This window comes from Pithys albifrons, chromosome 1 (assembly GCF_047495875.1).
Source record: "Pithys albifrons albifrons isolate INPA30051 chromosome 1, PitAlb_v1, whole genome shotgun sequence".
In the NCBI taxonomy this organism is placed as follows: Eukaryota; Metazoa; Chordata; class Aves; order Passeriformes; family Thamnophilidae; genus Pithys; species Pithys albifrons.
This window is the reverse complement of record NC_092458.1, coordinates 123145720-123160366: the sequence shown is the minus strand read 5'-3', so window position 1 is coordinate 123160366 and position 14647 is coordinate 123145720. Positions and strand designations below refer to the sequence as shown.

General features: G+C 43.5%; 1 protein-coding gene across 1 annotated transcript in view; it reads right to left on the bottom strand.

Annotated features, from left to right (window-relative positions):
• DSCAM (DS cell adhesion molecule) overlaps nt 1-14647 on the bottom strand; it is a 465618-nt gene that overhangs the window by 98914 nt on the left and 352057 nt on the right. The window contains exons 13-16 of the mRNA XM_071566625.1: nt 13661-13757; nt 11882-12010; nt 5617-5784; nt 1860-1930 (exon numbers count right to left, since the gene is read on the bottom strand). Coding sequence (XP_071422726.1) covers nt 1860-1930; nt 5617-5784; nt 11882-12010; nt 13661-13757 — 465 coding nt within the window. The remainder of the gene's footprint in view (nt 1-1859; nt 1931-5616; nt 5785-11881; nt 12011-13660; nt 13758-14647) is intronic.

Below are 14647 nucleotides of genomic sequence, written 5' to 3'. Positions count from 1 at the left end.
TCATAATTCTTAGGTGGTTTAAAGAGAAAAAGACCCTTAAGCATTCATTTCAGATGTTGAGAATCACTGTTCACTCTTGCATGGCTTCAGCAGCTACTTCTTTTGCTCTACTGACTGTGTGTTGGAGTTAAATCCACGTTTCATTGATGATTTTTTAAAGTACATTGTTGTGCTTCACACCAACCACCAGCTAAGTCTGGGACAAGTGACCACATGCCTTTCTGTTTTGGAAACCATTTAAAAAGCAACACTGACATAAATTTAAGACAGGGACAAGATCCAAGAATCAGCGTTGCATTTGTGACCTGTGCAGGAGGGTTCCTGCCTTCTCAGAAACCCATTAAAGTGCCAAGATATCCAATATTATCCAATAAATAACCAGCCACCTGTAGTTGTTTGTAATGTTAATAAGAAGAACCTCATTGCTACTATTCTGCCTTCCTGAATGGTCCATATAATGGGACAAATGACAGGAGTAATTAACATCACTATAGAAATTAATTACTATTATGTAGCTATCCCACTCCAGCACTTAAAAACACGTATTTCAGAATTGCAAATACATGGAGTTATCAATACAATTTGGAAACTGCCATTCATATTGAGATTACACTATTGTAATTAGATGGCTTTATTCTATCCACTGTATATATTATATATACAAGCAGTGTATCACACACCCATTTAAGACATGGTTTAAGTACCTCTGGTATCATACCAAACCATTTAAAACCTTATGTCATTGTCAAAATACTGGGAAAAACCTGGAAAAACTGAGTCACATGACACACCAGATTTTTAAATAATACCAGTTACTGATATTTTAAAATCAGTTTCTCTTGTTCATCACTTTCTATGGACTATGCTGAGACACTACACTGCTCTCTCTGGGCAGTAAGGATCTGTCCAGGGTCTGTGGGAGTGGGAAAATAATCCCATTGGTTCCAGTGATTTGGGGGAATTTTGCCCCAAACCACAGTGAAATTCTGTGAGGTCTCCTTTTCCAAGTGTTGTGGCCTTATCTTTGAAATCAGAAGGAAGTAGGAAATGCTTTTGTCATCAGTCCAGGCAAGTGGCTGCTGCTGCTGCTGCTCTGTATGTAGGAAGAACTAAAGAAGGTTTTCTTTGCATGATGCACCACTCAATGGCCACTGATAGAATCACAGAATGGTTTGGGTGGGAAAGGACCTTAAAGATCATCTGGTTCCAAACCCTCTGCCATAGGCATGGGCACCTTCCACTAGATCAGGTCACTCAGAGCTCCATCCAACCTGGCCTTGGACACTTCCAGGGATGGGGCAACCACAGCTTCTCTGGGCAACCTGTGCCAGGCCCTGCCCACCCTCACAGGGAAGAATTTCTTCCCAATATCTACTCTAAACCTACTCTCCATCAGACTAAAATCATTCCCCCTTGTCCTGTCACTTCAGATCCTTGGAAATGGTCTCTCTCCACCTTTCTTGGAGCTCCTTCAGGTTCTGGAAGGCCACAATAAGGTCACCTGAAAGCTTCTCTTCTCCAGACTGAACAATCCCAGCTGTCCCAACCTTTCCTCCCAGCAGAGCTGCTCCATCCTCTGCCCATTCTGGGGCCTCCTCTGGCCTCTCCAGCATCTCCATGTCCTTCCTGTGCTGCCCCCAGGGCTGGAGCAGCTCTGCAGGTGGGTCTGACCGGAGGGGGCAGAGGGGCAGAATCCCCTCCCTCAATCAGCCCACGCTGCTTTTGTTGCCAAAGGCACCTGCAGCGACTCTCCTGAATAAAATAACTGAGGCACAGTTGTTACAACACTCCCCTCAGTGGAAACTCTTTTGAATACACCCAAATCCTGTCAGATCCCACATTCTTGGCTGTGTATTTACCTTCCAGGTGACCCGAATGCTTTGTGAGGATATGGGCTCCAGCTGCACATCCTGAGGTGGACCATCAGGAGCTGGGAAGACAGAAGAGAGATGCATCAAAACCAGCCCTCAGAGCCCTCAGAATTCAGTGCTTCACATATCAGAGCACCATCTGAACACCAAAGGTCACAGAGATTTCTGCTGAGTCAATGTCATATGGAAACTTCAAACAAATCCAGGGCCTGGCACCTTCCACATTCAGGTGTCATCGTGGCCAACAGGGACATACAATTTATGCTGAAACACAGCAAGCTGGTAAATAAAATAAGAGTGAGTAATTGTGGCTTTTCTTGTTTAGAGTTACTCTCACAGTGCTGTTTCTGCACTGTAAATAGTTAAAACACATTTTCAGCAGTCAGAACCCTGTGGGTGATAAAAAAACAGCAGAACTCATTTAAAGCAGTTGGGAAAAGAGCTCCTAATCCAGCCTTCACCATGTTGCAAACTTTCCACCGGAATCCCTTTCACTGGAGACTGAGAGCATTCAGTCCAATATCAAATTTTTTACACATAAACTCCTGCACACTTTACCCCCTTCCCCTCTACAGCCTGGAAATCAGACAGAAAATACCTGCCAGATGGGAAAAGCCTGAGTCAGGAGAAGTTTTGTTTGCTCTCAGCATATTGCCAGAAATGTGCAGGATGCTTTAAAGGTGAGTGGAAAAAGGAAGCCCTCAGTCTGGGGGAACCTACTTGTCATCTGGGCAGCTACAAAGAGGATCAAGAATCATCTGGGATTGAATGGAGAGATGTGAAAGGAATTGCTTGCTCAGCGAGATAAATCACTGGAAAAGAGAGATCTGAGCAAGGGGATGGAGTCATCTGGAGCTGCTGCAGAGGGTTCCCTTGATGCAGAATATGGCCTCAGTAAAAGGTATTAAATTAAGTTCAATAGCATGACAAAGGAAGCAAAGCAACACAAAGGGTGAGATGGGGCTGGTGGAGGTGGAGCAGCAGAACATGAGAGGAACCAGAACATTGTGCTTTAACTGATGAAAGCAGAGAGATAAAAAATACAGCCTACAACATGTTCATGTTATTAATATGCCCTATTCTCTGCCATTCCTGACTGTCCTTCATATGGGACATTTCCAAAGCTTGAAAGAACTTTATTTCCATTCCTCTTGCATTAATATAAAGGAAGAAGAGGAAAAAAGTCCCCCAGTAAAAATGAGATCTCTGTGAATTCTTTGAAGCCTGACCTTGATTCTGTACCCCTGTTGACAAAAATTAATGCCATTTCTCCAGGGTACATTATAATGTAGTGGAATTTGAGCAAAGCATTTGATCCTAAAAATGGGGTTTAAAATGTGCCCCTTAAAATCTTGACTGTTCCTTAAAGACCCCAAAGTTCTTACAGACCTGAAGGGTTAACTGCTCCCAGTGTACCATGGGGAAATGCTAAATAAGAAGTCATTTGTTTTTACATACTTAATGCCATAGAGAGTTTGTGGCAAGGACATAAAGAAAACCCAGATATCCCAGTTTCCTCTATTGATTTCTCTATTAGGCAATGCCCATAATGCTTCTTTTTCCCTGATAAGTGTTAGTGCAAGTGTGTACTTGCATCTATTTTCCAACACATGAGCTTACTGGGGTCGCATGCAAAGAAAGATGTGGTCTGCAAGCTTTGAAATCATCCCACCCTTAACCATCCTTTTCCCAGAGAGACCCTTTACAGTTTTCTTTCTAATAGTTATTGGGTCATGGCAATGTGTGATACACAATCCGTGCCCTTTACCAATAGCATGGTTGGAGCTGTTTAGTTTTTATGTTGTCCTTCTTGGACCCCTATGTTGCTCCCTTCTCATTCCCTTCCCTCTCATTCCCTGCACTCAGGCAGGGAATCCTGCACTTCTCCATTTCCTACTGTAAAGGCAAAGAACAGAAATAAACAGTGATCAAAAAACTGTGTTTCCCATCACCTGAAATAAAAGCCCAGGGGAAAAAACATCAAACATCACACACCTTGCCTAAGCCTGACCTTCCCTCTCCCAACTCTTCCCTAGGCAGATCACTGACTTTTGAATACAGTTCCACACTGCTGGTCTTTTCCTCCCAACAGAAGCTCCTTAAAAGCCAGCAACAAAAGGATCCTTTATTCTGAAACCTGGTTACAAAGAACTGAATAAAATGTGATGTTGAGGTTCCACCCTGTTCATGGAGAAGCTGTTTTTTTTTTTTTATTTCAAGGCCAGCTGCTGATCCTGACAACTTAATTATCAGTGAGAAAAACCTGTCAAATAAAAAACATCATAACCATGGGAGAATAAGGATGAGAGAGTAAATCCAAGCCCCACCCCTGTACTTTGATGTATATGGACAAGGGAGGATGGGCTTTAGGGGACTACAGATGCTGCTGGCTGGAGGAATGGATAGTCTGTTTTCTCGAGTGATTTCACATTTTCCTTGAACAAAGGAAGAGGAAAAACCCTGATCAAGTGATAAATATTTTGCAAACAAACTATTCCCCATGAATAAGGCTGTTCCCTGGAGGGTTTCCTTCCACTAGAAAAAGGAATGAAGCTCATGTCTGCAGCTTTACACTGGGAACCCTTGTGTCCTGTTCTTCCTCGGGAAGTCCCTCAGAACCAAAACCACGTTCTCCTGACAAAAGGTAGAGTTTCACTGTAGTAAATTCACCCACAGAGAAAAGGAGTGGGAATTACAATTATATTCACATGAGCTGAAGTGGAAACAGTCACCAAGTGTTCAAATCCAAGACCAACATGAATCTTGAAAAAGCAGGAGAGCTTTCATCACCAGGGCACTGTCCTCCAGCAACTTGAATCATGGTTGTCCTCTCTAAATCCCCAAAGAAGGAAGCAGTGCTGGCTTAACATAAGATAACAGGCAAAATAAACTTAGCAAGACAAAAATGATGTTTTCAGATATGAATGAGCAAGTTCCTTCATGATCAAGACTTTTCAAAGTAATTCCATCCAGTTTCTAAGGATGTTGAAGCTGCTTGGGTCACTCTCAGCACCTTTGTGCACTGTATAGAATTGCAATGTGTGCCTGGCAGGGGTATTTGTGACCATTCAACATTTTCACTTCTAATTGCTGAAAGTGAAAATGGCCCCACAGTCCTCCTGGTAGAGAACCCTGTAACGATGTAGAAGAATAAAAGGTTAAAGGTAAAAATAAAGGTTGGACTCAATGATCTTGGAGGTCTTTCCCAACCTAAATGGTTCTGTGATACATGGCAACAAAGAACAGGGGGATGACAGTAACCAATGACAGCTAAATGACTCATAGACAGAGATCAGAAAACTAAATGAAGGGTGAGTTGAGTGATGGAATATTCAGGAAGATTTGAATCAGGTGCATCAACATTCTCAAAGGGAGGTAACTTAAATTAGTTACCTATATTAATATCTGAGCATCTAAAGAAAGCCAAAATACCCACAGGGGAGAAACTACCACTAAAAATAGGATGTTGCTTGCTGAGTTGCCTCACTGTAGGTATAGGTGTGTTATTTCCAGGAGCACGTGCTGAAAATTTGGAGCACAATGTCTCCTTTCACCACTAGATGCCACCGAACAGCTTTAATTACAGCCTGCACGACGGAGCTGCAAAAGTCACAAGTTCTATGGGAACAACTCAGTGATCCCTTCGATGCAGCTGCCGCCACACCAGCAGCATTCCATGTAAAGATTCCTCACAGCAGAGGGATAACTCCCAGCACATTTCAGGTGCCACACAGGCAGGGTGTACCTGCTTCATCCGTGGTGATGGTGAGCTCGTTGCTGGCCTCGCTCTTGCCGATGCGGTTCTTGGCGTACATGCGGATGTTGTAGGTGGAGGAAGGATGCAGGTCGATGATGGTGGCCTGGTTCAGCTGAGGGGAAACATCTCTGGTTCTCTGAACAGAATCCCAAGAGTCTGTTTGAGGAGAAATATTAATAAAAACAGACAAATGAATGGTGAGGTTAACAGGGCTGACACGAGCACGTGGTTCATTCGCTCACCAAGCAGCACTGCTGGTTACCCCAGCAAATGCCTGGTGCTACAACCAAATCCAGGGATCATCTTCCCAACCAGCATTCCTGACTGCTCCAAGTGGGCTGCTGTCAGCAATGGGATCTCAGCTCTGGGCTCAACAGCAAATCCAAGGAAATAGCTACCCTTTGAGGAGGTGGGGAGAGGTGATTCCCTATTGGGAGTGTGCTCTTTTACTATTGCTATGTTGGAATAACTGTGAAAAAGATGGGAGCTGCTGCTCCAAAGGGATCCTCACTCAGCAAGAGAGTTGGTTGTGCTCCAGAAAAAGGGGGAAAGCGAGTTAATAAACAGGAGTGGTTGAGGGTGGACCTTCTTGCTTTCTGCAACTTCCTCCCAGGAGGGGGGAGTCAGGGCAGGGTCAGGCTCTGCTCCAGGGAACAGGGACAGTAGGAGAGGGAACAGCCTCAGGCTGGGCCAGGGGAGGGTCAGGTTGGACATCAGGGACTGCCTAGGGCAGTGGTGGAGTCCCCAGCTCCGGTGGTGCCCAAGGCAGGACTGGCCATGGCACTCAGTGCTCTGGGCTGGGGCACAAGGTGGGTATTGGGCACAGGGTGGACTTAATGGTCTTGAAGGCCTTTTCCAACCTTAATGATTCCATGATTCTAATGGAGGGCTCTCAGACTAGCAAGGATCAGTCAGAAGGCTTGATTCCAAACTCCAGGAGCAAACAGTGAGCACAGGCTTGGAGCACTTAGGCCATGGGGCTGGTGCTATTTCCCTGCCTCATTTTAGGATGCAAGAGCTGTTTGATACAAGGGGAATGCAGAACCCTCTTAGCTATCAGTGTATATCTGTAAAAGGAGGAGTAAAATGTTATTATTTGTGCTTACTATTCATATGCCTGTTATGTTTTAAATAAACTATGCAGACATGTAATAGGAAAAAAAGATGGATATTGGCCAAACACAGCAACTCCTGTTTTCATCCAAGAAAAAAAAAAAGAGAGAATTTATCGTTTTAAAGCATCTTGATGTCTTTTGTGGGCTGCCATCCTTCATTTCTTTCTTCCTGCAGGTGATGTTCCTCCTTTAACCTCTGCAGCATCCTGTGAGGATGTCCCTGGAGGCTCTCAGGAGTGTTTTACAGCCTGGGTCACTGTAGGCAGCATTGCAGAAAGCTCAGCAGGTAAGAAAGACTGGTTTAAAAATAGAAAACTCACCCAGATACAAAATACCTGCACAAACTGGGGAAACTCTTTTGTATGAGTTTGCTAAAAGATGCACAAGTTGTCACAGTGACACCTGCATGTTGGCTGGTTCCAGGGCCTGTTTGTGTCCAAGTGACTTTGTTTAAATGAGAAACGTTCAGGAATTAGACATTAAAGTGATGGTTAAAATCACTTGGATATATTTTACCTTGGTAAACATTTTACCTTGGTTTGTCACAGATTTTTTGGTGGGACACTTTCAGAAGCTCTAAAGGAATTTTCGGCAGGCAGCACTTCTCCAATTTGCTCTCAGTTTGCTGCAACTTTAGAGAATTTCTTAAACTTTACAGAATATTAATCAGCAGTTCCACTCCACTGAGATAAATGTCACACAGAGTCTCCTCCCGTGCTCCACCAAAAGGAAAGGAATTTCCAAAAAAGTCCTGCTTGGTATGGAGATTGTGTTAAATTTCCCTTGAGGATGATAATTTCTTTTAATATAGTCTGTATATTATCAGATTGCTTTAGCTTTCACTTGGTTGTTTAAAGTACTGACCTGTGATAGGACTCTGTAGTACATATTAATTACTGAAATCAAAGAAATTATAAAAATTCCAGTGATTTTTAGTAGATTTTGTCATTACATGCCATGGGGGAAGAGAGATGAAAATTCACAGTCTTCTGTACTTCTAAACACAGGTTTTCAGTGTTTATTTATGGCTAATTCATGGATTTCAGGAGCTTGTTTTGATACATGCAAACCCTTTTTGAAGGTTAAAATACACAAACAGTGGCAATCCTTTCAGAGAGAAAAAGAATTCTCTCCAATTAAAAAAAAATTAAGTGTTAATAAGAACTAAAGGGAGAACATTAATTAAAAAATTAAAGTGTTAGTAAGAAAAAAAGAAGAGGGGAAAGTTAATTTTGTTTTCTTCTGGCAAACCCTAAAAATATTTGCTTGTGTCCACACGGTAAGTAAATGAGGTATTAAGATTGACTATTGGCTCATCTGGTGTTTATTGTTGTTGTAGAGTAGTCTAAAATCTGCTTATGCAGGAAGACTGACAAAGTACTGAAAACAAGCAGTTATGGGCTACAAAAACAACAACAACAACAAAACAAAACCAAAATAAAACAAAACAAAGCAAAACAAACAAAACAATCCAAACCAAAAAGAAACCCAAAACAAACAAACAAAGAAAGAAAAAACAAAGGGGTAAAAAAAAAAGAAAAAAAGGAAGGAAAAAAAGAATGAAGTTTTAAACTTATATTATTCCATTCGTTAATTGTTAAGTCCAGGCTTTTCTTTGTGTTATAAAATTTTCAGAAGTTCTTAGAGAATGATCTATAAAAAACGAAACTCAGCAGCTTCCTGGGAGGCAGGATGGGAGGAAGGATGGGAGGATGGCAAGCAGGATGGGAGGCAGGACGGGAGGCAGGATGGGAGGAAGGATGGAAGGATGGCAGGCAGGATGGCAGGCAGGATGGGAGGCAGGACGGGAGGCAGGATGAGAGGAAGGATGGAAGGATGGCAGGCAGGATGGGAGGCAGGACGGGAGGCAGGATGAGAGGAAGGATGGAAGGATGGCAGGCAGGATGGGAGGCAGGACGGGAGGCAGGATGAGAGGAAGGATGGAAGGATGGCAGGCAGGATGGGAGGCAGAACGAGAGGCAGGACGGGAGGCAGGATGAGAGGAAGGATGGAAGGATGGCAGGCAGGATGGGAGGCAGAACGAGAGGCAGGACGGGAGGCAGGATGAGAGGAAGGATGGAAGGATGGCAGGCAGGATGGGAGGCAGAACGAGAGGCAGGACGGGAGGCAGGATGAGAGGAAGGATGGAAGGATGGCAGGCAGGATGGGAGGCAGGACGGGAAGCAGGATGGGGAGGAAGGACGGGAGGCAGGATGGATTAGGGCTCTCCCAGCCGGACTGGGAGGATTTTGGGATCCGCAGCCGCTCTCAGGGCTGTGTCGGCGCTGCCACCTGGTGGCCACAGCCGGTACTGCACCAGCCCGCGCCCGACGCGGCCCCGGGGCAGGTTTTGGGGGCACCCCCAGCTCTGCGAAGCCATCGGGGTCCCCGAGGGATGCCCAGGTCACTCTGAGCACAAGAAAGCGCAATTAAGCGGAGTTGATGCTCAGGTTATGCCTAAAATTTCCTTAATGGAATAAAAAATAAAAAGGATGAGGGGAGAGGCACCAAGGACTCACACAGCTGTTCCTGTGTTCAGACCTTCTACACACCTGGAGCCTGCGCTTGGCTGTCTCCATGAAGAGCCAGGTCTGGGTGCCACAGGGACATTTCTGTACAGACAGGTGTTGTCCCCAAGTACCAAAACACCCTGAACTGCTGGTGTCCACAGTGCTCCTGCATAGCAACTGCACCCTGCAGGTGCCACTCCCCGTGTGCCAGGCAACTCTGTACTCCTTTCAGAGGGTAAAGAATATGTCTTTTTTTTTTTGTCTGATGGGGTAGATACCAGAAGTGCTGGGCTAATGACAGGACTCAACCATCTTAAATGTCTTTTCCAACCTAAATTCTATGTTCTATGATGGGGTACATGAGGGCAGGAAAATATAGCGAAGTCCACACACTACATGTGGTCACCTGCACATTCTCTGAAACTTAAAATTCTTCATTTTTCCTTCTTGAGAAGCCTTAGATGATGAATCCTGATGTAAACTCATTTCTGGGTCCTCAGGGCAGGCAGCATAGGTAGGAAATTCCCACTAAACACAACTGGGCAATTTGCAGCTTCACTTTGGTGTTGGCAGGATGTTTCTTCCTTCCCTTCCTTTAATACCAGGACACTGTGAGAAGTTTTCTTAATTCCTTCTCTTTGTTCTAAGTTCCCCCCAAACTACTCTGCAAGTTTTGTTGCCATCTTTGGGATTTCATCTTCTTGATGACTTAATTAATGACAACAATTGTGTGCAAGAATTCAAAACCCTGATCCTGTTTCTCCAAACATTCAGCCTCAGATTCCATAGAATGGCATTTCTGTTGTTTGCAGTGAGAAGAAGATAATCTGCTCTTTTTAGGACACGACCTCCAGGATTTGTCTTCATATATAGATAAAGAAATGTTTTCTCCAACACCAATTCTGCCACAAACTTATTTTCCTTTCTTTAAATTTTCTAACCTTTATGAGTATGTTTTGCCTTGATGTTTCCAGCCAATCTGATGATGCTTCATTTGCTGTCTTGCTACTGATTTAACACGTCACATTAGAGAGACATAACTTTGCAGTGCAAGTTCATGGTGATTGCCACTTTATCTTTGCCTGCATTCTGCATTATCACTTGAAAACATTGAACTAAATTTAAGAAAGAAGTTTTAGAGCTGAGTCCCTTCCCACCACTATTTCAATCAAAGGAAGGCAGTTTAGTTTTCCAGAATGGGATTATGCTGAGTCACATGATTCAGGAAGACAAGTGATGTTTTAGGGTGAGAAAGGAGCCTGTTGGCCAAGAATGACTTTCAGAAACTGTTCTGGAGCAGGTGGGAGGTTGGAAAGAAAGAAAAATGTTCAAACAGAAAGCAAAGCCCAGAAACTTTTAGGTATAAATGTCCCTTGAAGGCACCTTTGCCTGGTCTACAACTCCAAAGCTGCAATTCCTGACCAATGGCCTCAGTGGAGAATTTTCAATTCTTATCTTTCAGGTCCCTTTCTCACCTGCACATTATCAATTCCATTTTACAAGACAGTGCAAAACAGTGACTGGTGATTTAACACTCCTGAAAATGTTTGATCTAGTAATGAAAACATCACATTTTTTCCCAAGTAAAGCACAATGTAGATAAATGAACAATATTAAAAATGGGTAGTAGAATATTTTTTTAAAGGGTGAATTTGCAAATTTTATGGACAAGTTCATTTTTCTTTCTCAGAACTAAAGGCAGAAGTCTATAAAGGTACTAGAGCTGCTCTGATAAACAGAATATCTCACTGATAAGCACACATAGTGTTCCTATTAATGGATTATGTTCCCTTACACAGAGCAGCAAACTGCACCATGAAACAGGACCATAGAATTTCTCAGTGTCTTTTGGATCCTACATGAAATATGACAATATTGTTCCATTGCAATTTTCTTTCTAGTCCCTTCTCAGATCCCCAGTCAGGGATGGTGTTTAACAATGTGCCTGATTAGAGGTGTGATCTTAAATCACAAACCCGGTTCAAACAAACTTAGAACAGTTTCAGATTTCAAGAGACAGGGAACATTTTGGGTGTTTAATATGTGCAGGAACAGGAATCGTTTTCTGACTTCAGTGTTCAGAAAACCACCACAGAGTTTTCTTTGTCTAAAAATTCTCCTAACTATCTTTTTCCACTGCCAGTTTTCCAGGGAAGATTCCATACACTCCTCTATCAATAGAAAATAAGTTCTAAAATTCAGCCCTACTGGAAAAGATAATTTGTAAAGGGGGGGTGGGGGGGGCCTACAGAGAAAAATATAAAATTAAAAGAAATAAAATCCAAGTGGATAAAAGATAAGAACAGTGACCAACAATCAGCTGGCAAAACCATCATATCAGCTGTCACCTAGAAAGGCTTGTTTTGCATCCAAAATTGTTCCCCCTTACATGCAGGTTTCTCTGGTGAAAGGGAAAAGCAGCAATTGCTAAACTTAAAGATCTTACCGAAAAAAAAAGAAAAAAAAAAAAGGACAACAAATGAAGATAAATCTCCACGTGGAAGATTAAATAAACCGTGATAAAAATTTCCATCAGGCAGTTTCAATTTATGAATTATCTCTTGCGATGCAAACGCAGTGATGGATGACTCGCGGTGGGAATCGGCGCAGAGGGAGATTGTTTCTCACCAGACTTGTTCTTGCACTCGATGTCGTAGCCGGTGATGGGGCTGTTGCCGTCGAAGCCCATGGTCCAGCGCAGGGCGATGCTGCGCGCCCGCACCTCTCGGATCTCTATTTCGGGTGGGTCGGGCGGTTCTGAGCAAACACACACAGAGTTTTCATGAGAACAAAGCCCTCGACAAAGAGGTGACCTCAGCACTGTCTAGAACTACCTGAAGGAAGTTCTGGCCAGGTGGGGGTTGGTCTCTTCTCCCAGGCACTCAGCAATAGGACAAGGGGGCACGGGCTCAAGCTCTGCCAGGGGAAATTGAAGTTGGAGATCAGAAAGAAATTCTTTCCAGAGAGAGTGCTCAGGCATTGGAATGGGCTGCCCAGAGAGGGGGTGGATTCCCCATCCCTGGAGGTTTTTCAGCTGAGCTTGGCCGTGGGACTGAGTGCCATGATCTGGTAAAGGGACCGGAGTTGGACCAAGGGTTGGACTTGATGATCTCTGAGGTCTTTTCCAACCCAATCGATTCTATGATTCTATGAAAGTCACACCGATGAGCTCCTGGCACTCGGCTCTCTGGGGTTGCTCATTAGCACCCTCATCCAGTTAATCACCAGCTGGAAATACTCAAAGAGGGAGAGGAAAAGTCGCTTTCCAAGTCAAATGTCATCTTGAATACTTCTCTTTACCATCTTACTTGCAACCTGGAGTTGCATTTCCTGAAGAGCATTCCAGCTTGGACTTTCATGCTGGAAAAGATGCTTTGCCTCAAGCACCACATTTCACCTCTACAGACTTTACACAAAACGTGATGTGTTTTGTTTAAAATATTAATGCTAAACTCAAAAGTGCTAAATATGGTGGGGATTGGGGCAGTAAAGTTTTTGTCTCTTTGAGAGTGTTTAAAAGGGTTAATTTAGTAACAGAATGACTTGATAACAGCATAAAATGACTCTACAAGCCTCCTTTTCTCTCTAGAGTTAAGGTTGTAAATAAACAGCATTCAGACCCATTCTAATGCCCCTTTGAATGAATTGTGGCACTTTAAATGAGCAGTGGCATAACTGGGAACTTGTCCCCAAACTCCACCTGAATTTTCCAACAGGGCTGCCTTAAGCATTCCCTGGAATCTGCTGTTGCTTGGAATCAAGGGCAGGGAGAAAGAAATTTGTAAGTGCTCGGAATTTGCTGTGTGGATGCTCAAAGGCATCCGGGGAACAGGGGCGAGAGCTGAGCAGTGGCCAGGGCTGGGCTTGTCACCTCCACCTGTCTGGGAGTGAAACTTGCAGGAGGGGAACCCCAGCCCTCGAGTTTGCATCGTGCAAACTGCTCACCATTTATTTTGATGCATTTAACTGGAAATATTTGGCTTGAAATGCCACAGTGGGTTTAACATTTCTCTAGAGATGAAGGAAGACACGTTTGCTTTATCTCAGGCTTGGGCTTTAAGCACATTTGTTCTTTAAAAACAAATGCAACCCTCTCCTGGAAAGTAAAACCCCCCTCACATCCACAGGGTCCCTACTGAAGATGACAGTTTGAAGCATTTAGCAGACTGTCAGTGAGTGTACGTAAGAAAAATTCTTCTTATTAATTTGTAAAGATTCAAGCTCGTCCTTTGTTTTGATTTTATCTGTGAGGCTGAACATCTTCATGCAGCTCCTCATTTCTGTGACAATGAGGAAGGTATTTAATTAGGAATCAGAGCCTCCCTCTCCCAAGGGATTTCTGAGGATGCCGTGCACTTACTGGCCTACAATAGCTGTGTTTTTTTCCTTATGTTGTCCTCTTCCTACCTTGCACAGTGAGCTGAATTATTCCACGATCCTCCCCATAGGAATTGATGGCATGGCAGGAAAAGAAGCCAGAATCTTCACGCACAGTTGGCAAAATCTAGGGGTGGTTTGAAAAGAAAGGGATTGATTGAACAGCAAGCAGAGAAAATAAACCAACAGCTTTCCTGTGTGGGGCAAGAAAAATTGTGCAAACTGCTTTACTTGGCAGCAGTAAATAGATGTTGCATCTAATACACATACATATGCACAGTAAAGCATCCAAAACACTGGGACTTATCAAACCCAGCAGCACCTGGACTGAGAAAGCAGGTTCTCAGCTCTACACGTGTTGTCAGGAGTTGGAGCACCACCTATTCCTGGAGCTTCTCCATAGGATTCCTGTTTCCAGTTCCTCACAAGTTTGCCAAGTATTTAACTGTTGGCTGAAATTTTCCATGCAAAATGGTGCCTCCTGCTGCCTCCAAATTTTTTCCAGTAGTTTCTGAAAATAACTCAGGTGGCTGAAGGAGGAAAGAAAGGTTCAAGCACTGGTAAATCCTGTACACTCAGTGTGGTGCTTCATAATAAAGGTTTGTGTGGTCTTTCTTTTCAATCTGTGGTTTAATAGCATGGAAATTTGTATATAATATTTACATGCATGATCATAATGATATTTTTCTACAGGACCACTGCTTCATTCCACATACAATAGAGAAAGGATTTTTTTTGCAGGAGCAGATATTTGAAATACCATTTTCCTCTCAGTGTTCAGTGTGCTGCTCCACACTCTATTTACTGCACACAGTTCAAACCGTGCCCTGAAAACAGACATTCATTTTCTCACAGCATTTTCTGTGCACTCACCTAAGCAACACCCATCTCAGAAACATGAGTGAATTTATTTCTGACACCATAAAGAGTGTTACCCCCATTTCATATGGGGAATTAAGGAACCAGATATATGATAATGTTTGTGGCTGCTTGACAAGGTGCCACATATTAGCTGAG